General features: G+C 38.3%; 1 protein-coding gene across 1 annotated transcript in view; it reads left to right on the top strand.

The window, feature by feature from the left end:
* GALNT18 (polypeptide N-acetylgalactosaminyltransferase 18) overlaps positions 1-24,229 on the top strand; it is a 227,541-nt gene that overhangs the window by 86,762 nt on the left and 116,550 nt on the right. Inside the window, exon 3 of the mRNA XM_084264078.1 lies at positions 21,820-22,012. Coding sequence (XP_084120204.1) covers positions 21,820-22,012 — 193 coding nt within the window. The remainder of the gene's footprint in view (positions 1-21,819; positions 22,013-24,229) is intronic.

The following is a 24,229-nucleotide window of genomic DNA, read 5'->3' as shown; positions in this document are numbered from 1 at the left end:
CACTTGCATGAATATATGTGCCTCAGTGACTTGCAACTGATCAGAAAAATGGAGAAAACATTTCTAGAAACAGTAGGAATGTTCCAGTTATACCTGCTCCTTAATATTACAAATTATGTTTTTAACATGTGGGTAACAAGTCTTTTTTAAGTGTTGGAATATCATAATGGATTAGGATATACCTAATCAGTCAAACCTAAATTAATAATATTTAAGGTATATATGATAGACCTCCAATGTATATAGCTTTAAAACTGGATCAACTTTTTTGTATTAGGAAAACTCAGGTTTTTTGTGGCTCTCATCCAATTTTTTTTTCCCCTGATGTCTTTGGTTACGGTGATTTTTTTTTTTTCTTTGCTTAGAACAAGCTCTCTGATACCCATCTACCTGATATCCCCTTTTTTCACACATTCAAATGTAGCTGCATTTCAGTGTCAATGGAAACATACATCACCAAGAAACTAACATTCAGCAAGGTTGTAGGTCATGGCAGTCTGTAGGATGTAGAAAAGACAACCTGATAGTCATCTTCTGGATTCAGACTTATCTAGAATTACGAATTGGATTTTTTTGTTCAAAATCACATTTTAGAAGATAAATATAGGAATGGCTGGTCACTGGAACAGACTCCCCATGGAAGCGGTTGTGGCACCAAGCTGGACAACACTCTTAGTCATATGGTTTCATGTTAGGTTTTACTGGGAGGAGCAGGGAGTTGAACTCATTCGTTATGGTCCCTTGTAACTCCAGATGTTCTATGATTCTGTGAATTAGTTTTTAACAACAACAAAAAAATTATAACTGCCTGCAATAGGAAAACATATCCAACTCAATTTTGCATTAAATAGTGAGAATAAAATAAGCTGTGAAAAGGATAAGTTTGGGTATCAAAGAATATTTGTCTGAATAGAAACTGAAGACCCACTGGCTACTACAGAGTCATTAGCCTTCTTGATCTGAGGGAAAAAACACCATAGTTACAACTTTGTGTAAATATGCATTAATCTTTAATATAATGCAGACTGGCCTCCCTGACCTCAGAAGGAATCCTGAGTTTGCTTGGATTTACCATGCAGAATCAACAGCAATTATGATGAAATGGCAAACATGCTTGTGGGGCCTTCAGTCCTCGGGAGGTAGTTTTCCACTAAGTAGCACAGAAGAAGCATTTCAGCTTATTACAGTGACTTCTATGGAAGCTAGTCTGAGGAAGAAGAGAGGAAAAAATGGGATGACAGGCAGAAAATTCAGCTTGGTTGCCTGGCTGAGGAATCCATATGTGTTTTCGTGCTCAAATAACTGTCCTTATACTCTTGAATTTGGAATGAGACTGGTTTTATTTAATAGGTAGAGTGCAATTTGGGCAGCATCTGAGATAAAAGAAATACTTATGATCTTAGATCCAAATATAGAACTAATTCCCTTACAGGGAAAGGCATTTTTTTCAGTATTTGAAAAGATGAAAAGAAGCTGTAACAATTTAACCTACGTGGTTGTTTTTAAATAATGTAAATGTAGTCTAATGTGAAGTATTACCAAAAGCTGCACAGAAACCTATAATGAAAGGTTGAAAACATCCATCTGAATGTTTGGGGTGTTGGATAATATGATACAAGATTTCTGCCCTGCTGCTGTAGCACTATAAATATTTTCTCTCCTGCACGGACCAGCTGGAAGTGGCTCAGATGGAAGATGGGAGGACCAGGACTGTAGCAAGTAGATGTGAACAGGTTCTGAAATGTGGTCGTTACCAGCTATTTGAGATTCAGTGGCTGTAATATGATAATGAGCTATTAAATTATGTAGATAGAAATCACTGAAAGAGGAACGACATCAAATAGAATTATATGACAAATACAACAAAATCTCATTCCTCGTACTCCTGTTCTTTTCTAATGGGAAATGTTAAATAAGAAATTTGAATTCTGTGTTTATAAATGGAAAGTCTGTGAAGAAGCTAGCATAAATCCAAACTACTTTATTTTAATTGTCAAGTAAAACTGGAAGATCCAGTTAAGCATCAGGAAGACACGATCATCCATCAGACAGTCACAAGGTTTGGGTTATTATACCATAGTTTCAGCAAATTTTCTTCTGCCAGGATGTCTTATTACCCCTTAGGAAGATACATTGTATCTTACAGTAAGTCCTGTTCTCTGAATATACTTTATGTAAAGCTGTTCAATTAACTGATATTCATGAAAGTGTAACTCTTTTTTCCTTAAATGTTAAACCAGTGATGGAATTACTGTTCCAATATCCCTTTAAGTTTTATCTTCTCCATTAAGCACTGTTTGCCTCAAAGGTGTGGTTTATAAGTTAATACTTATTTAAATTAAAAATTAGCAAGGGCCAAGTTGGTCCCCCTGAGCAAGAGGATCTGTATAGATCCTTGCGGAGAACTTGAAGAGGAACAACACTGTGGCATGTAGAGTGCACTTTTTATTCCAAGAGAAAACAGATTTATATTGACTTTCCTCCCCCCCTGCATAAGTTACTTCTTTCCATGGAGTAACTCTGCTTTACTAGTTAGTATATTGGAGGCAATGTAATAAAAGCATTTTCTCTTCTTATTTTTACCTGTCTTCTGCTTATACCATTCCCTACTCTGTCAGCAATATATTGTAAGAGATATATTGAGAGATATAAAAATATTTAAGGTTAAGCTGAGATTAATGTTGTTAATAGGAAATGCAAGTTCAGAAGAACTTACTGTCAGGTTTTATAGACCATGGCTTTTCTTAAGGGTTGGAAGCTGTGACCATTGATGTGTGAGTGCTACCAGAAGAAAATAAATTTAATAAGAAGCTCCTCTGAGTAGGTTGGGTGTATTTATATTAGATTTTTTTTTTTCCCCAAAAACATGTAAAAGGGGGATTTTAGCTGCTTCAATTCTAACACTTGTACTTTCTTTTAAAGCTGCAAGTCATCCTTACACCAGTAGCATTCAAAGTAGAATGATGTCAGTGTTTCTCTTGTAGTAAAAATAGTCTTGTTTACTAATGTGATGTTCTGGCTGATAGTATGACTGTATGTTCAACACCTCAGTTTAGGCATACCATTTGTACGTGTACTAATTTAATTTAAAAACTAATGTGAAATATTTCATGTAAATCTGTAAGTCAGGTGCCCAAAGTACAATCTAAGAGAAAACAGTGTAAATTTAAATTAAGACAGAAAATTTCAGAGTATGTATAATGTTTTTTTAAAGTGCATGTGTTTCTATGTTATAGAGGTGTCATGAGCATAAAATTTAAGTATCTTTTCAGTAAAACTTCAAAAAGGTTTTTAATGTTCCAGCATTACAAGAACAAATGTAACACCTATATTAGCCTTTTTGAGATGAAGTCTCTTCCCTTTGTCAATAAAGGAAAATAGCAAAAAAAAGATACTAGCAAAGTGCAGCATATATGGAAAATGCATATACTGGGTAGTATGGTGAGAATATGTGCCACTATTTCTGTTTAAAATAGATTCTCTTAAAGTCAGTGGAAAAAAATGTTATTCCTAAGTTTTCTCATATTCCTAAGTTTTCTCAGTTTGGATCTGATGTCTACTGGACTTTGTTTCTTCAAGATATGAGAGATATGAACCTCAGGTAACTATTTGAAATATTGGCATTTAAACTCAAATCATGTGCTGTGGTATTATAAAATTAAAAGAAAAATGTGCAGGCATGCTTGATGCAAGCAGAAGTATGGGACCTGCAGAGTCTCAAGGTGTTTTCATGTGTTGTCCAGGTGGAAGGCCAGGGAGAGGGAAAATCAGAGAGGGCTTGTGATGCACAAGCCCGCACTCCTGCAAGCAGCTGGCACTGTTTGGCCTTCCAGCTTTGGTAATGTCACTTTGAGGGAAACGGATTTGCAGATTGTTATTAGACCATGTCAGCTGCACAGATGGTTTGCATACCTCTGAGCAAGAAAAAGCAGAGAAGGGGGAATGGGCGAAGAGAGGGGTAAAGCAGGCTGTATAATTAAGCAAAGAAGTGCACGTTTTGTTAGGTATAATTTAAAAGGTGTAACTTAGAGAAAGGATTCTTGCCTGAACAAAATTATTTGAGTGCAGTATATTCTAAGTTGAAAATTAACATTTTGGCTTCTTTACACACTGTAGGATTAGGTCATTTGGGAATGCATCCCCTCTTGGCAACAATTTAACATTGGTTGTTCACAGAACCAAATTTTGATGAGTCTGTAAGACAAAAGGGTATCTGCACCCGCATGTCTCTTTGCAGGAAAGATAGTTCTACTGAAGTATTAAATATTCCTCACAATCCACATTCCAAAGAGGTTTGAAAATCTAGTTAATCTCCTTACGCACAAAACAAATCCGCTGTTACTAGTTAAGGAAATGGAATTGAAGTAAACATCTGCTCCTTGTAATACCAGAGTGTTAGAGGCAGGTGGCTTGGAAACACTGAAACCGACATCTTCAGTATTACCTTCTCTGGGGACAGGGACAGCAAGTAATTGAAGATTCTCGGTGATGCAGATTGTCTGCTGATGCGGAGGAGCTGCTGAAAAATGACTGCTCTTAACATCCTGGCTAATGAGAGGAAAGAGGACTTTTATTGGTTTTATAGGCGTTTCAGTGATGGCTGGTACTGAGTAGCTCTGAAGCGTAGCTTTATTTCAATACTCCTGCAAGGCAGGGGAGGCGGTGCTATTCCTTTTCTACAATGGGAAGATGAGATCCACAGAGAGAACGTTCTGGCTTTTCTGTAAGCGCTCAGTTGTTCAAAGATAATTAAGGAATTATTTTAGGCAGAAAATTAAATCTTCTTTTTCCTTTACCACTGTTGAAGGATACTATGAGAAGCAACAGGAGAAAATAACCCTTAGTGTAAGTTCCCAGTGCAACTGTTGTCATCCACGGGAGGACAGAGGATGTGCTTGTGGTTGTGGATAGTTGAGCTCTTAAGATTCAGCACTTTCTCTTTTTTCTTGTGGTTGGAGGCAACAGGATATCTTGGGAATAGCTCTTTGCACTGAAGGCCAGGCACTTTTTCTAAAGTGGAGATGTTTTGACACCTAAGTAACTTAAATGTTGAGCAGCTTTGTATACTCCATATGCCATTAGGTTCTTACTCTTTGTAGCAGATAGAAAGCCTGGCAAAGTCAGGAAGTAGAGATGTCAGGAGGAACAAATGAAAAGTGCTGAGAATACATCATGGGCATAAAGAAAAAGTTCAGGTTATGAAACCTGTGTATAATTAGACTGGAAAGTATATGGGAAAATAATGATGACAAATCTTCCACTGGCCGTAGGTGAAGCTGAGGACAAAAGTAAGTGGAAATCTGGTATCTGCAGTTCCGTTTCTTTGCAAGCATTTAAAGCATTGAGGAACTGGGGAACCTGGTGTTAGATGAAGCCAAAAAAGGTGGTGATGGAGAAACAGACATCTGTTCCTCCACAACTTGCTAAGTCTTTGGCAGAAAATTACCTAAACAAGAAAGTGTTATCAGAGCAAATGTCTGAAGGGACAGAACCTTCTGTAACAACAACCCCTGGAGAAGAAACCATACAAGATTGTGCTCAGCACTCTGATTATGATTTAACCTACTCTCATCTAAATTTTATGAAACGAGAAAGGTCTCATCAGTATTTCCTTGCATGTATTTTTAAATTCCTGCATTGGCATAGGTACAGCTTCAGAGAGACACTAATAGCAGTCAGAAACACTCCTTCACTGAACCTTTTTGCAGATCTCGGAAATGAGAATGCAGTGAAACTAGTGTAGGAGTTTTCTTGGTATCAGTTTCTACTTTTCAGCAGAGTTTGGATAAGCATTGGTAAGCTTACTGGCCCAAAGTAGCATACCCAAAACTTGCTATCTGGAAGCAATAAGATATTAAAAAGGAGAGATGTATTTTTTCCAGTCGCCTTAAATTGCAAAAGCAACTTTGGAGTTAAATCTCAAACTCCCTTGTGCACCTGCTGACCTCTTTGGGACAGTGACCATTGATTAAACCAGTATGGCGCAGAGTAGCAACCTTGACATAACTCTTGATCTAAAGATGACACTGAGAAAGTCTGAGTCATCAGTGTGGAGAGATGGTTACCATGTGTGCATTTTAGATGGAAAGAGAAGCTGATTCATTACAGTGTTCCCAGCCAAATTGTGGCTCTGCTCATGGAGAAAACCATGTCTCCTCAGCAGGCTTTACAAATCACTCTTCCCCAGTGACACAGTGAAATACTGTGTGGGGGCTTCTTTAGGAAACTTTTCTGGCTAAGGTTTGGAGATGATGATTAGGACTAACACCATGAGCTTCGGTTCTCCTGCCAGGGAAATTACCTCCTGCATTCTAATTGGCTTCAAATTCTCTCATAATTATTCCTTTTTCGGAGACTGCACTGAGAAAACAACACAGGTAAAACAATGCATTGAATTAAAATCTCCCAGATTGCATTTTCCAGGTGAGAAATTTAATTCTCTGGCATTGCCTTGAGGTAGGATTTGTTTACAAAATTTCTGGAGTCTTTACTGATCTTGGTCAATCTATGCCAACTGTATTTAAGCCTCAAAGTATTAAAGGGCAGCTTTTCTCCAGGAGTGAAGATTAATTGGAAATAAACTGTTAAGAATTTTCATTTGCTGTTAGAGAAAATGATTTCCGATGTGGATGTAGAAAAAAAACTTGGGTTTCATTGATGAATAGCTATTCCAAAGTAAGTGCCTCTCGGGTCTTCTCTTCAGAGCTGGCTGCTTCTAGAATTTCTTCCTTCACTACTACTCTGCAGCTAATATGCTCGCTCTTTTGGTAAAATGATTTGTTCATTCTTTTCTTTTTCAAATAGAATTTAATTAGCCCATCCCACCCCAGTGACTCATCAGTAATTAACTTGCAAGCCCTGCAGATTTCAAACACCTTCCGGGCAGGTGGAGCAAATGAAAACACCACTGTGTTTCATTTTGGACATAACCTCAGGATTAATGAAATCTGTTATCATGCATAACAATTCCTAAAAGCATTATGTAAATTCAGAATAGAATGTGTTGCAGTTCTTTGGTGTTTTATCAGAGTATATTGTTCTGCTATCTATCCTAATAGTCCTTGCTAAAAGTAATGATAACAAATAATATAACAATAAAGTCTCTGGTCCTCTATTATTAAAGGTATTCTGCTCAAAATTGGTGAAAGTCTGTTTTCATTACCCAGTTTTTTAGGCGTTTTGCTGGTGTTTGCTAACAGTCCTGGATAATTCTGTTTTTATTAGAACAGCTGGGATTAGTAACCACCTGTGTGGGATTATATGTATATGAGATCTGCTAAATGCACTCCTTTATTTAACACACAGGCTGGTTCAATTCTGCTCTCTTTTTACAGTCAAACAGAAGAATTTGTAGAAAATACTTCTGTGCAATTATATTAAGTGTAACTCCAGTATCCTTCAGCAGTTTTTTGCAAATTCTATTCCTGTCTATTTTAATATAGCCAAAATGAGAATTTATCCTATAATAGACTATCTTAAATGGTCTTGTAGATCCTTATCTGCTACAAATCAGTATCAACACTTGTGATCTCATTCATTTAACCAGGGTTCTCATGGGTCCCATACAGGCTTTGATGTACATTCAAATCATTTTAGGCTGGAAGGACAAGTAAGCCTGAATGGTATGTACCCTGCAGAGATGCTCTTACTGCATCATACTGGTCAAAGACAAAGACCTTTTTCCAAATGGTTTACAGTGAAAGGTCAAGCTTAGGGGCTATTTTAAAGAGAATGCATTGATACGTAAATCCAGGAGAGCATTTGGAACTGTGAATTGCAAGGGAAAGGTGGCGCTTCCTTGCAGCGGGAAGCATGTGAGTCATTGTGGGAGACAGGATTCAAGGTAAGGCTTTTTTCCCTTCACATTTTCTCTTGCCTGCCTGAGTGGCTTCATGATGGGCATGCTGACACCTTAGTGGTACTTATGTCCCACCTGAAGGGTTCGAGTGCGGTAAGATCATTAAATGCCTTGAAGTTAAGCTATTTCACAGACACTATTAGTAACACCTTTTTTACTTTCTTTCTTTCATTTTCCTGGAAAACACAAGTGAATGTGAAATGAACAATGCTTATCAGAGCACTCCACATGCTTTCCAGGGAAGCAACAGGAGAATAGAAATGCATTTGCTGCTGGTGTTCAGTCTGTCCCTCTTTAAAGCATTCTGCAGACATGACTAATTTGTGTTCCAGTACTCATAAAAAGGGTGCATTCCTTCAGTAACATGTCTAGCTGTAATTTTCATCAGTGTTTCTACAGTAAGTAGGTTTGGACTGTCTTGGTGATAAGCACGACTTGAAGAACAGGCTTTCTGGAGAAGTAATGTGGCTAACTCAGTAACAGTATTTCTTGGTAACTGAGCAAGATACGGATGTTTTTGCAGGTTCTGCGCAGTGGGCACAGTCCTTTGCCCTGGCTAAAATTGGGGTGCAGTACCGGTGAGCACCATTAAAAGCACCGGAACAATCCTTATCAAAGAGCCTTCATTTTTGTCTTAGACAAAATGAACAGCTGTTAATCTTTAATTAACAATTGTATTTCCTTTCAGGATGTGTGATGCACAGGTTTATCAGAAGGAAATGGAAAAGTAGAAAATCATTCTTCTATCATTTCAAAATATATGACCGCTAAGGGGTTGGGTTTTTCCCCCTCATCCTTTTTGCTTTGTGGGATTACCAGACGCTGATCTACAGATGTGGGATGAGGATAGGAGGAAAACAGACAGAACTGAATTTTGGCAAATTATAATTTGTTCTCTGTTGAGAGAAAGTAATAAATTAAAAATTTCAGAAGATAGTTCCATTCATGTTCTTCTGTATGGATTTAGCACGTTTACAAGAGGTTGATTAGTGAATGTGAGCCCTTTGCAGTAATGCTTCTCACACCAAAGTCACAGTAGCTCTACAGGGAAATCTGTCATCCTATGATGAGAAATTACTAATGTGTCCATTGTATTTTACATAATAAACCAAATTTTCCTTGATTTTTTTTTTTGTTTCGTTTCCTTGTTTGGCAGCAATTTCAGGTTTTTTTGGCTTCTTCCTCTTTTTACTCTTGATTTTTATTTCAGTTTAGTACTGAATTTCTAGCTAGACAATGAATCAAGCTTATAATCTAGCTGTTGGTTAGACCTGTTCGGGGTTTTTTTTGTTAAAATTCTGACAGAGCTGTGATGACTTAAATTTAAAAAAAAAAAACAACACAAAATAACCAACCCTCTCCATATGTCTTTAATTTCTATCATAAATGGTAGTGGAATTGATCTGTATTTTGTAGCAGTCAGCACCTGTTCAAGATGCTCCTCATATGTTCCAAGCTTTTGGATCTCTTTCAGCAGCAATGATTATGTCACTGCACCTTTTTTCTCCCCTATAATGATCATTCATGGCTTCATAACTCCTGTCCATAAAACCAAACAATATCTCTTCTGAGGAATCAGCCTACTGTGTTGTAAAGAGCAATATCAAACAGATACAGCTTTCTCTCCTCAACCTACTTAACAAGTATTAAATAACTGACCCTTGCTGTTCTGCAGGCTTTATTTGGTTTATTGTCTTATTTTCCAAAGAGGACCCAATTGTGGGCATGGATAGAGCTTTTAAAACCTGTGTCTGTGTTCTTTTCATCCAAAGATCACCTTCCTGGATGTGGAGTGACACTCGGTGTTCAGTTCTTGCCCCGTGTAATGGTGCAAAGTCAGTGGGCAATCATATTCTGTGGTGAGAACAGATGCATCTTTTTTCCTTTTGTCTTGAGGAATAATGGTGCTTATGGTATTTTCCACTTCCTCATTACAGTCTGATCTACAGAGGAGTCTTATGACCTTGACAATGGAGAACACTGAGGAGAGGTCCTCTTCCATAATGTTATGTTGGTTTTTTTGGGGGGTGTGTGTGTTTTGGTTTGGTTTGGTTTTTTAATGTATTTATCAAACATTGGAAATGCTTGTGCAAACTCAGCAAAAATTAGTCTTGCTAATGGAGCAGAACCCCACAGAGCTGATGTTGGTCAGACACCTCTGTTCTTCACACAACTGAAGGAGTGGAGGAGTAGAGTTCATGCAGCTTCAAATAAAAAAATATTCTTTAAACTCACTCTGATTTTTAAAGTTGCAAAGGAAATGCAGGATTGTGTAAGTTTCTAAAGCCATTTTTTCTGCAGTTCTTAAAATAACATAGGAGTGGAAAAAACCTCAGGTGGTAGATATTACCTAGTTGTCAGATAGGCAGTGCATATAGCTGAGAACAGTAAACAAACCAGTATTTGCTGGATATAATGTAGAAAATCCTCTGCTTTCTGTTGATGCAGACTGCTGGTTGTCTTCGTGACTTATCTTCTTTTAGTGTGTTTCTGACTTACTGCCCTTTTTCCAAAATTAAGTTAAAGATACAGCATTTACCAAATACCTACTAAACTTGAGGACTTCATTTCATTGCATTGCATTTTCTTTACTTTTTCATACTATTTCAGGGACAATTCATGAGATCTTGTCAGTTTCAGTTTATTAGTGCTATTAACATTAGCACAAATCATGTACTTGCTGTCAAACATGGGAGAGGGGGCTTGTCATTCATGTTTTTCTACGAATTGGTGCAGCTGTATCATGCTTAGGTGGTTTATTGCAATGTACTTGCTCCCTGCTACTGATGAAGAAAACTTGAAGAAAACAATGGCAAATAGGGATGGAAGATGCTTTTACCGACATGCATGTGGGCTCTTCAAAACTGCCCTGTTCTTGAGATTTCTTGATGTTTCATAGAATGGTCTGGGTTGGAAGGGACCACAAGGATCATGGAGGTCCAACCCCCCTGCCACAGGCAGGGCCACCAACCTCCAGGCCTGGATCTACACAAGGTTGCTCTGGGCCCCATCCAACCTGGCCTTGGACACCTCCAGGGATGGAGCATCCACCACCTCTCTGGGCAGCCTGTTCCAGCACCTCACCACTCTCTCTATATCATGAAACAGTGAAAGGTTTCGGCAACACTGAGAGAATCATGTGCCAGTCTTTCTAGGCCTGGTTATAAGAATCGTTACATAGTAGACTTGGCTTTCCCACTATTCAGATCTGAAGTTCCTCTCTGACTTTTGAGGTAGCCTAGACAAAAACGTGAAAGTGTGAACTAACTCCAAGTAGGTGCAACTCTATCTGCAAGTGTTTGCAAAGTCCTTCTGAAATGGGAGGCCTGTCGAGCACAGGCCAACTTACCAAAATGGCTATTTACTGAGATGCCGGTGATAGACTTTGGTGAAAGTTTACAGTGTTTATGATAATGTTGAAAGCATTTACAAAAAGTGGAAAGGCTGTCTTGAGAAGGGGAGCTGCTGCTCTCTAAAATTTTTGTGTTTGTGAAGAAGGGGCCAAAACAAAATTCCTCAAAGGATTGAATGGAAATCGGTGAAGAACTAATCTAAGCAAATGCAGTATGGCCCAGTAAGCAGAGAAAAATCTCATTTTATGTGATTACTGAAAGAGGAAACCTATTTTTGGTGCTTTGAGTTGGGTGAGTGTAGAAGAGAGCTAATTTCTGTTTCCTCATGTGGACTTTACTTTTGGTGTGACTCCTCAGTTTTGTATATAAGTAAAAGCTGTACATATGGCTCCAATTAGTGTCACAGCCTGACAGCTTGTGGTAACAAAGTTTTCAAAATACTTAAGTGCTTTCGTGTTTACTTCAGGTGACATAGATTTGTGTTTATGATATAAAACACACTGAGCTTTTAAATCCTCTCAGCTGCACAGATGCAAACTCCAGTAATCCCAAAGAAAAATGTGGCCTGCTATTCATTAAATGCAGATGAGATTCCTTTTTTAGTAAGCACATAAGCAGATGCCTAAATTTAGGAATATGTGCAGTTACAATCAGTGGAATATTCTGAATCTTTTTATATTCCTTTTGTGCACAGCAACTCACTATGCTGTGTCTTTTAGAGGTCTCTGATTCTCTGCCTTACTGTGGAACCTGGTTTGTTTTGTTGGCTTTGCAGAGTGCTCTTAATAAGGAGATTTCATTGAGCATACAACTGTACCCTTTCAGCTTGCTTTGCAAACCTTTCCATACTTGCTAAGACTTGAGGAATCCAAGTCCCCGGTATATTCAAGGATTTGTTTGGCTATGAAGACAGTAGGATGTAATCAACAAGCATTTTTATTATTTAGTAATTGTGCTGGGAGGAACTAGTCGGGTGCTAGTGGGGGAGAGGAGACAGGAGGAGGCTGGAGTCACTGTGGAATGGCCACCTCCTTCCCTACCTCTCTGCCGCCTCAGTCCTCGGTATCCAGCTGAAGGGTTCCTGGGCTTGCTACTGTTTCTCCTCCTTAACATTCACTGGTCTCCCCCTCCTTTCTCCCAGAGAACCTCTGGTCACCTTTTTGGCTTGCTTACCATGAGGTTGTACACATGGAAGCTGTTTGTTCAAGTCCTCCTGAAGGCACACAAGTCAATGGAACTTCTGTATGAAGTTACTGAGCATTTGACTCTACTGTGAAATTAGGGGTTAGTTTGTGTATATTCTTTTCTTTTTGTTTGTACAGTGCTCTCAGCAACACAATTTGATGGGAATTTTGAAAAACGCTATCACAAATAACTCTAAGGTGGCTGCTACGTGTGTCAGCACTCCTGTCTTCTTGGTCCAAGACAGAAAACATGTTAGGCCAGTGCTGTAATTCTCACAAAACAGCTGAGATCAGAGATGATTAGCTTAAACTGGTTTAGCACTTTAGTTGGCAGTTTGATCTAATGAGCATTGTGGAAGGGGGTTTATACTTGCTAACCAGAACCATGACTATCATGGTGCTTCTCTGAAAAATTAAATTGGCAATTGTGCCCATTTCATTATGGGTACCACTACCAGTTTATGCCAGTTGCACTGCAGTTTATAATGGTATGGTTTACAAATCACAAACTGAAATGAAGCTGCTAAATTAATTTTCAGATAGTTTTTGGCAGTTTATTATTGTATCATTAGACTATTATTTGAATACTGCTACATGTTTGCCTATGGGTTAAGTTTAAGTTTGTGCTTTAAGTAAAGAATTTTTTGAAATTAAAAATAAGTTTGCAATTTAAAATTTATTTCTTGCAATGAAGACAACAGTAGTCCTTCAAGTGGCAATAAATAATGCTTCTGGCCACCCTTTATCTTGAAAGCCTGTAGTTCAGCAGTTATGTGTTCCTTTAAATGAATTGATGCTTTTTAAAAATCTGGTTTCCAAGTGTGAGGAATGCAGATGAGCATTGCTTTGGATGATCTTAAAAATGTGGTTTAGGAAGTCCGAAGATTTGGAACTTGGTACTCCTCAGTCTTCAATATCCCTATAGTGTATTTTTTTAAAATCAGCCTTTTACCCATTTGCTGCTGTCAAGGGATACAGAAGGCCTTCAAAGGGCAGTATTGGTACCGGTCAGAAAGGTTTATGTTTTCATCTGGTAAATATTGTCAGATGAAATTAATTGCACTTGGAAATACATATTTCCATTTATAAACTCTTTCCAATAAGTTAAAAAGATACCTGGTAGAAACAACAATGGCCAGGATTTAAGGTGTTTTCACCTTAAATAACAATGGGCTACTTCTAGTGTGTACAGCAGAAATAGAGAACCATTACCAAGACCACGTTTCTATGAAGTGTTGTTCGCATGCACCCACGTGGTATACTTTAGAATTTGCTTTACCTTTAGGAAATAACCACTGTAATAGAATTTGCTGGTTAATTAGGAGTTTATAATTTTGCTACTTGGAGTTCTGAAAGCTCTGTGACCAGTTCCTAAGAAATCTTAAAAGCTTCCTATTTCTCGTTAGGAGACCAATGTTCCTGTTTCTCGCACTGCCCTCTAGCGCTGAGCACATTTTGAGTCGTCTTCAGTGGAAAGTAATTTCTGTGCAGTGACTTTTTAGGGACCTATAGGTTGTTCAGATGCTTTGCGTGTACTGTTCATGTGTGCTGGTGTTGGTGTGGCTCCGAGCGAGACCCAGCCCACCTCAGGCTTCCTGAGGGTGTGGGGCTCTAGGACAGCTTATTTGGCCAAAAATGAAAGAGAAAAAAATGCAGAGTACTTTGGTGTGGATATGAATGTGGGTAAAGACCTCAAATGCCTCTCACTGGTTCTTCAGTTCATAGCTACTTGTGTCATTCACATAGGGAAAACATCACCCGATATTTAGGTTTCTAGAATTTGTAAGTGACTTCAGGGAGAGAAAATGCTTGTGCTAAGCAGCAGTACCAGACTGAATTTCCACCTTAACACACACAATAAGCATGAGATTGTTTATCAGAAAAAGATCAAATTTCTCTAAGAGATTCTGTGTTTTTAGCAGCTCTCTAGTAGTTTAGCATTATGGGCGTGTATTGGCTGCATTAAAGTGCAGTAGTATTAATAATATTAATAATAATAAATTGTGCTTCAAGTTCTCAATGATGTCAACTTGTTGAGAGTGTTTTGGGCATTTCCTTCTGTATGTGCACAGTTTAGTTTTTAAAATTTCGTACTGGTCGTCTACTATTTGTAGTATTAGCATGGCTTCTGACTTCTGGCTTTTCAAGAAAGGATCACATTTTTGAGTGGTGGTTTTTTTCCTCATTCCCTGTCTGATCTGCCCAGTGTTGACACTAACTACAGATTGTGCTGGAATACGCAATGACTGGATATTGAGCTGGATTGTCTCAGGGTGGTTGTGTGGTTTGTATGTAGCTTGGATCTGACTCTTATTTTTTAATATGAGGGCTTCACTGCTCTTTGTACTCTGTACAGACTCTGACAGGCTTTGTCAGTGTCTTTGAGGAACCTTGGCAACTTCAGTATGACCTGTTGAGCTGTAAGTGAGCAGCGGTAGCAGAATTTAACCCACTTAAGTATTTAATTTTGTTCTTAGCTGCACTTCTGTTAAAGTCAGTTCTTTGGAAACAATACTAGACTCTGAGAGGAGGATTAACTTAGATATTCAAAACAGTAAAACAGTAAACAGTAAAATTCACTTTTCAGCACCAAACAATATTAATATTGACACCTTGTCAACAGTATTGTAATTTTTTTTTCTCTTTGCTACTGTTACTGTCACTTTAGCTTTTTGACTTCCGAGAATACTCTTCTTCATGACTGATACATTATTGCATCTTGAAGAGCTGCTTTTCTGTTGCTTGTGAGTGTTTCCTCTCACTGTACAAACAAGGAGATAATGTTTTCATTTCAGGGGCTCATTCATCTGATAGAGGATTTATAGCAGCATCATGCATAGGTTCAGCCTTCCAAGATGGGAATTGTCAGACTGTAATTATTAAGGGTGCTGATACATGTTTGCATTAATTACAGTAGACTTTGAAAATACGATCTGTGTGTATCTTCCTGTGTGACACTTCAAAAAGCTATATCAAGGCTTTATGAGCCAATGCAAGTCTGGGATTTTACCTGTCAGGTAGAATCGCCTCTGAAGGGCTAGAGAGGGTCTAGATTGGCTAACAGATGAAGGGCACACGTAAAAGAAAAGGATGAAAGAATCCTTCCTTCCACAGAAAGCTGAAATGCTGTTGCCTGCAAGAAATAGAATATAGATTACCTTTTTTTTTTTGAGTTCTGGGAGTCAGAGTCTGAGGCCACTTGTCAGTACTCAAAATCCTGAAACGATTCTCAGAGTACCATTGGAGACAATCTAGCACATAAAGTTGATGTGAGCTTCTTTATAATTGTCTCAAGAATTTAAAGGCTCCTGAGGTTGTGTAAGAAAGTTAGTTCTGGTTTCTTCAAACTATGGAACTCTTTCATAAAAGCATTTATTAGTTTCTTCTGACTTCACGGTAATCTAGCTGCTGAACATCAGAGAGCTGAGGGTTATTTTGTCTTTAATGACAGTCTACTTAGATTTACATCATGATTCCACCTTTTAAGGTAATGTGTGGTTACTGCATCTCTTTAATTGTGGCCTGCTCCATCCTTTCTAGACTGGTAAATCAAACTGTTAAGCACTGGACAACTCAGAAGAGTACGTGATGAGAGCCTTACTGCGTGCATCCTGGCATCATTTCTAACTATTTTTTTTTCATAGAATTGTTAGTTTGGAAATGACTTTTGAGATCAAGACCAGCTGTTAACCTAGCACTACCAAACCCACCATTAAGCTATGTCCCCAAGTGCCACATCTACCTCCAGGGATGGTGACTCAGCCACTTCCCTGGGCAGCCTGTTCCAAAGCTTAACAACCCTATCAGTGAAGAAATTTTCCCCAATATCCAATCTAAATCTCCCATGGTGTAACTTGGGGTTATTTGCTTTTATCCTATCACTTATTACCTGGGAGAAGAGTCGAACACCCACCTGGCTACAACCTCCTTTTAGGAACCTCTTATGCCTGAGTGTACTATCTTGATGCCCTCTGACATACAGGTTCTTTACTTCAAGGCCTTGTGGTGCTATTTGTAGAAATGGTGAATAACACCTAAGGAGGCTGAAACATCAAGCAGAGACAGACAACGAGAAATAATAAAAAACATCACAACAAAGTCAGTTTTGCATTGGTCATGGACAGATAATGCAGTGTACAGCTTAGGAAAATAAGTAAGATAAAAAATAAAAGAGGGGAAAAAATGTATTACTGGCAGCAATTGATGGTCCAAAGTAAGCATGACAGAGGAGGATAAAGCTCTTGCAGTGTACTGACTTGTGAAGTACTGAACCTTACTGTTCAGGGCTATCTTTATGACCTCTTCTGTAAACCAAGTACTTGTTAACTGCAGATGCATATTGGAAGAGAGGACAGCTGACTTTTTTTAAAAGCTTAAATGCTTCTGTAGATGGCTCAGGGTACAATACAAACAGCCACTGTGCCAATTATATATTTAGATGCTAAATTGCTTTTAAAATTATTCCTTATAGATGCACTAGCATCATTGTGCTTTAAGTACCACTGAAATTAGATTAAATATGGCAGTATTCCTTAGCCATTTAATCTGCTAAATGCCAGCTGTTAATGTTATTACATAAGTTCATGAACTTATTAGTTAAGGCTGTTGAAACTCAAATCAGCCCGCATGCATGAAAACATGTTCTCATGGTCTTTCTTAAATCTTGATATGAATGGGCAGAATCAGCCCTTGCATGGCAGATACACAGGAAATAGTTTGATGCAACGTAAAATGATACTGGTGACAAAACTGAACACAGTCTTTCCAGAAGAGTCCCTGCTGAACCTTGCATAGCTGATGCATCAATACTATTAGAGATGCCATTCATGGTTCTGAGAGAGATGTGCATTTGTTGGGTAGAAAAAAAATCTCTATGTAATTAAATAATTACATTATGCAAATAGTAATTAAATAATTATATTTTGCCAAGATAAAATGAGAAGTGAATTTGAAGTAGACAAGGCTCTGGGGAGACCTTATTTCAGCCTTCCAGTACCTAAATGGAGCCTACAGGAAACATGGAGAGAGACTGTTTATCAGGGAGTATAGTGATAAGGCAAGGGGTAATGGATTTAAACTGAAAGAAGGAAGATTTAGATTAGGTATTAGGAAGAAATTCTTTACCATAAGGGTGGTGAGGCCCTGGTACAGGCTGCCCAGAGAAGCTGTGGCTGCCCTCTCCCTAGCAGTGTTCATGGCCAGGTTGGATGGGGCTTTGGGCAGCCTGGTCTAGTGGAGGGTGTCCCTGCCCATGGCAGGGATTTGGAACTAGATGATCTTTGAGGTTCCTTCCAACTCAAACTATTCTGTGATTCTATCAAGATGCTTGAAGACTGCTACAGTTAAAGTTGGATACAGTAGTCTTCATTTACTTGCTTTCATAAATTAAAAATCCCGTTGTAAATTAGTTGGTTGTCCTGTACTGCTACCCAGGAAATAATTGCATTTTCATGGTAGCCTTAGCAATACCTGTTCCATCTTAGTTATTATCAAATGATGCTATATGTAGGTTATAAACAGACAACAAATGAAGGGAGAGGAAGGAAAGAGATACACTGGTACACTGCAGCAGTTGAGATCAGTATAAGTGCATAACTGTCTTGTCTTGTTCCTTCTAACACACTGCTTGTCTGAAGTTCCTTACTAATGATAGGGGATGGACATGTGTCCTTTTGCCGCTTGTTTCTACAACCTGTGAAGAAAGCAAGGATTTAATTTCCTCACCAGTTAGTCCAAATCTTTAATTACCAACTTAGGTATTAGGAAACAAAGACAACATGACTGACCTAGATCTTCTCTCATATCCTTGTTTCCCCTGTTCTGTTTGCTGCTCCCTTGTATCGTTTTTCCTTCCTCCTGGTCATTTTCTACCCTTCCTTAAATAGTTTCTTATAGAAGTGTCACCAAGTTCACTGATGGGCTCAGTTTTGGCTAGCAGGGATGCTGTTGGGGAAGTGGCTATGTTTGGCCACCCCCCACAGAGGCCACTCCTGCAGTCCCTCTGCTACCCAGACCTTGCTGTGCACCTGATATTGCTATTGAAACCTCTGGGGGTGTGTGGTTAATTACAAGGTCAATAATAACACATGTTCATTCAAGCTTCGATTACTAATAAAAATACATACAAATGGATTTCAAAGTGATTCTTCTAATTTATTCTGTATAATGGTATTGGGTTTACTTGGCAAGGTTTTGGTAGGGGGGTAGAGGGAGCTACAGTTATTTGCCTGTTATGGTAATTGGTGGGTGATCTCTCTCTGTCCTCTGTCCTTATCTCAACCCACAAGCCTTTTGTTATATTTTCTCTCCTCTGTCCAGCTGAGGAGGGGAGTGATGCCTTTGTGCTTTGGTGGACATCTGGTTTCCAGCTAAGGTCAACTCACCACAGTAATGAGCAATAAAAAGAGGATATTCCATTTGGAGGCTGCATTCAGTGAGATTAGATGAAGCAATAGATTTTCTATTAAGAATAGTTACATAACTAGTAAACATGATCCAGAAAGCATGAGCTCAAGACATGCATATCCTTATGGAAAACAAGCTGCAAGTTTGAGTTTTTTTGTCTCAGGTAAGCAGTCTGTGACCAACATGCTGGTACCATGACCAGCCAGGCTTCTGAAAGGAGACCTCCTCACCCTAAGTATACAACTGACATCTTGTCTCTGGTAGTCTGTCAAGAGTTAATACCAGCATCATGTCTATGTACAGTGCTGATCTTTGCATGACACGAAAAGTTAATGTGAAGAAGACCTCTCGTTAACATTTGTAGCAGTGCACCATGGACAGTAAGCTTTCTTCCCACAGGAAAAATGGAACTGATCTTTCCTCTTTAGTGATAACTGAGCACATAAACGTGCCTACTTTAGTATTGCTTCAGGCAGTACTACTTACCTGGCTCACCTTTGAGCCTTAGCTTCCCATGATCACTCTGTAATTGTAGAGCAAATGGTAAGAAGACTTCAGACCTGTTTTTAGAGGCTCAGACATCAAATGCACTTGTTGACTAGTCGAAAGGCAGCTGATAGTCTTATAGTAATTGTTTTTATTTCTTGAGAGAGACTGCCTGAATAGTCAGTTCCTACAAGGGTTTTCAGCCAAATGAAGGGAAGAAATACTTTTGTCATCAGACATGCACGCTTAATTCTGTTGATTGACATTGTAATTGGAACTTCTTGATAATGATTTTTTTCCCCCATAGAGTAACACATTAAAATAACGTGTTTACTTAGTATACAAAAAATGATTGCATTTGGCAAGTGGCTTATTAGAGCCTGTAAACTAAATTCACAGATACCCATTGCTGGAAAATCTTCATTTTGCAGACACAACCTGGATTGCTGAGCGCTTTTTCAGTGAGCAAGAAATTCATAGATCACTTTAGGAAATACTCTTGCCCACAAAATCCATAAAATCCTATAGGTGCTTGTGTGTGTGATTCCATGAGGGGAGCTGCTTCTGGGATAGCTCTTCATCCACGGAAAATTATTCTTGTGTACTTATCCAAGTGTGCTTGATTTGGAGAAATCCAGATTAATATAACACACAACAGGTTGAACGAGTACTTGCATAGTTTCCTTGATTAGCACGAATGTCCAAATTTTTGAAAAGTGCTGAGAAATATGAATTTCTACTGGCTAGAATCAGGAACTTATATGACCTAAATACATCTTATGATATGAAGATAGTTTCTGAGATTCTTTGTCGAAATTGAAATTAGTTATGTGGAGTTTTTGTATGATTTTTTGTATTATTTTCTATTTTTTATTATTGTCAATTGCAGAGTTGTATGTAAACTCACAAGCTCCACTCATATTTATCTGTATGGTAGCAGGGCCTGTCAGAGTAGTTTTCCTTGTGTGACTGAGGGTTTAGCATGTCTTTAATCTCTGAAGAATTGGAGATGCTTCCAGGATTCAGACTGGGAGGCAGCACTTAGACAAGTAAAGAAACATTACATATTACAGAGGTTGGAATGCAATGCAGGGAAGGAAGTGTCATTAGTTTCCTGTCGGTATTGTTGAGGGGTGAAAAAAGAAAACATCTTGAACAAATCAAAAAACTTAATCTTCTCAAATTACTATCTTTTTATATTTTGGGTTCTTTTAGTAAGAGATGAAAGAACATGTTTTCTGGCATTCTTTGGGAGTCAAGATTCTGGTGGTATATGCTGTTATACTGCACAAACTGTTCTCTTCAGATGTTTCCATTAGCTAGCTTAAGCTACCTCTCAGGTCTGTAGGTAACTATGTGTGTGCTGAGGAGGATTTTGGACACAGCTGAAGTTTCTGCCTCATGGACACATTTGAAGATTTTTCAAAGATTCACTTTTATTTTTTTAAGTCTCTGTATGACCAAGCAGTTATGGTTGTGAGACTTTATTTTTATTTAGTTGGCTACTTGTTAATAAATATGGAGAATATTTGTAAATAATTTTAACAGACAGATCAAATACCTTACTTGGCCCTGATCCACCTATAAACCTGTGATTCACAAAGAATAAAAGGCCTTCATTTTCTGGAAGTTAAAGTACTGTATGTTGTAAAGTATTTACAGAAGCACGGGGTTGTCTGGGTTAGATTGTGTAGTCACCAGAGTAAAGACTGAAGGGCTGATTGAAGGAGTGAAATGGTGCTGTTACAGAGAACCTATAGATTCACTTTGAACAGACATCTTAGGTAATTAAATATCAAGAACAAATGCTGTGATTTCATTGTACTGGAGCTCTTCTTTAAATTCTCACCTTCTGTTTGTTTCAGCAGCCAGATACGTGGCCTTGGTGAACGAAAGTATTTTAGAATAACATGAATGTCCATACCAGTGGCAACATTGTACATATCTAAACATGGGCTAAAAATTCAAATAGCCTGGGCTGATAAATTGGACTGTAAAAATATTGCATGACTGAAACTGGTTTAAACATGGATGCCAAGTGCAGTGAATTTTTTCTCTGTTGAATCTGTAGTTTCAAATAACTTACTTATACACGGATGTTGGCAGCCATTTTGTGTGTTCTGTACAGACTCTTCCTTTGTTTTTCCCCTACAAAACTCTAATCCTTTTCTAGCAAGATAATTCAGGCTGAAATTAAATAGTTCATCTTTGCATATAAAAACAACATTCTCGTAGTCTGATAATGATCCTTTTGAAATTTAATTTAGACTTATCCATCCTGGCCTTCAGTCTGATTGTGATGAAAAATAATTGTTTTTAACTAACTATATTTTAAATATTAAATTTTGAGCCCAAAAAGCTAATTGTTACACTGCCACTAAGAAGGGTGTGAAGGCACGTTATGTGAAAGACTTAGAGATGCTGTAAGCCAGCAGCCTGTGCTGTGCAATGTTCTCCCTAAGCTTTTTAAAGTAACATACCCTAGAGGCTGTTGGAATGAAAGTCTAAAATAGTTTCTTTTTGTCTTTTGCAGAAGCTCCACCAAAACTGGAAGAAAATCCTGCTGAAGCGTTCACTGACTCATCGCTCTTTGCACACTGGGGCCAGGATCTCAGTCCTGAAAACAGACGTGTTGCGCTGAAGCAATTCCAGTATTACGGCTACAACGCTTACCTGAGCGATCGGCTGCCGCTGGACAGGCCCCTGCCTGACCTGAGGCCTAACGGGTAAGCGCTTAGGTCACCTGGGCATTGTAGCTCCTGAGTTGTTGAGGGTGTGGAGATAGGAAGTCTTTGATCACATAGAAAGTTGGAAGTTTCAAATGTCTCCTGAAACACAGCAGTCCACAAATTAAGTCCTGTTAAAATCCCACTAAGTATCTGTTAGAAGTTCCCCAAGATCCTTTGGAAAGTTAATCTCACCTACAATTTGCACTAGATTGCAAGAGGTTTACTGCTAAAAAGAATAACCTTTTTATGTTAAATTTCAGTTTTGTCACAAGATCTGCTTCTCTGAAAGCCCAGAACTGTCTGATAAAGATCAGTAAGCAGGTGAAACTGTTGTGCTCCAGTGGTGAAATAGGTCATTTTGTCAGTGTGTGCCAGCTGACAGCCCATGGAACTTCCTTCACTGGGCTGCTCTTGGCTTTGTTAGGCTGTGTAAACACATCCATTGCTATTCCACAATGGCCTGGGGAGGTGGATGGGACAAGGGAATGAATAACTTTCCCTTGTGTGCTTTTCAGGCTGTTCTGGTAGGACTGTTCAGAGAGAGTTAATGCTCAACTACTTTTTCAGCCTTGGTGATATATCTGATCCTTTGAACATCCCCATCAGGATGGGGAAATGGGTGGAGGGAAAACTGCTTTTTTACAGCTCATTATCAAAAAAAAACCAAAACAAAAAAACCCCACACATTTCAAATAAACATCATAGGTATCTGCTGAATTGAACCAGTAACCAAAATATGAAAGACTCCTTAGTTCCTTGCCAATTCCAAAAGCAATCCAGGTGTGATCATATTCACTTATTTTAACCAAAAGTTTTAATAATTAAAGCACTTACAGCATATTTTACCCTGTATGAGGCTGTCTGATGGAAAGATAAAAATGCGCTTCCCAGCAACCATTTAGCAATTTTAAATATATTTAAGCTAAATATTACATATCACACTTCACAAATACTTATGTTGTAGATTTGCTGAAATAATGACTTCAAAGAAATCAAAATCCATGCATGTATATTTTTATTGTGGTTAAATCAGCTTAGCACTGCCTGTCAGGACAATCTTTTTTTTTTTCCCCTGTAAAATAATTTGGAGGAAAAAATAGAACTTCTGTAGTGTAACAAGATGTCAATGGCAGAAATGTGTCTGTTCTTAATATCACTTTTGAAATTACTTTCCTGAATGATTTCAGTCTGAATTTTTTATAATTATGGGTTTTAAAAATTAAAGAGACAGATAAAATTAATGTTACTGTAGCTGAAAAAAATAAATTAGAGTTGGGATTTTAAAACGAATTTAGAAACGATTTAGAAACGAATCATGATTCTAATTTCTGTGGAATTTTTGATTCTTAGTTATATGTTACCAGAAACTTACTAGACATTAAAATACATTTATTGGTATATGCATGCAAAATAATTGCTCAGTGACGGTAGCTCAGGAAGATTTTTACCACCACTATCACCCCCCTTACCATGGTTGAGGGGCAAGTAGGTAATCTGACACTGATGTAGTAAATTCTGATACTGTAGGAAATGAAGTGTGCTGCTAGATAGTATGTACACTGCTTGCTGTATATACGACACCCTGTGGAGCACAGAGCTACAGGTTATTCTAAAAGTCATATTGCTGAAAAAGGAATTCTCACTCCTGATACACAAATTTTTATTTGTGTGATACACACACATGGCTATTGTGGGGGAAAAAAGCCTACCCTGAAAAAATGTTTTCCACTAGAAAGATCAATTTTGAAGATTTTTTTAAAGCCAATTGTATCTGTTAATTACGGCAACTATATACATGTATTTAAATTATCCATGGGGATATCCTAGCTCCAGAAGCTTAGCATGAAAGTGAAGGTCAGCTTGGTCTGCAGAGAGCACACACCAAGTGGCTTAGAGACAGAGTTAATCAACTTTCCTGGACTTTAGTCGGTTGTGTTATTTCTGTTCTGACTAGAAATGCATGATACAACAGACATACCACAGTAGCTCAGGATGGAGCTAACCTAGGTCTAACCAAGCTCATTAGCCTGGATTTGTCAGTGCTTCTCCAGGAGTCTTTGTGACATTGGAATCCCAGCAAAAGCTTGTGTGCAGGTAGCTAAAGGAATGGACTTCATATAGATATTTTTGGGCTCAGTTGTGGTCTGTCGTCTATGCTCATAGCCTATCATATGAAGTATAGGAAATTAAAAAGACAAAAGAAATACACATATA

The sequence above is a fragment of the Gallinula chloropus genome (assembly GCF_964237585.1).
Source record: "Gallinula chloropus genome assembly, chromosome: 4".
Taxonomy (NCBI): domain Eukaryota; kingdom Metazoa; phylum Chordata; class Aves; order Gruiformes; family Rallidae; genus Gallinula; species Gallinula chloropus.
This window is presented reverse-complemented; position numbering and strand designations above follow the sequence as displayed.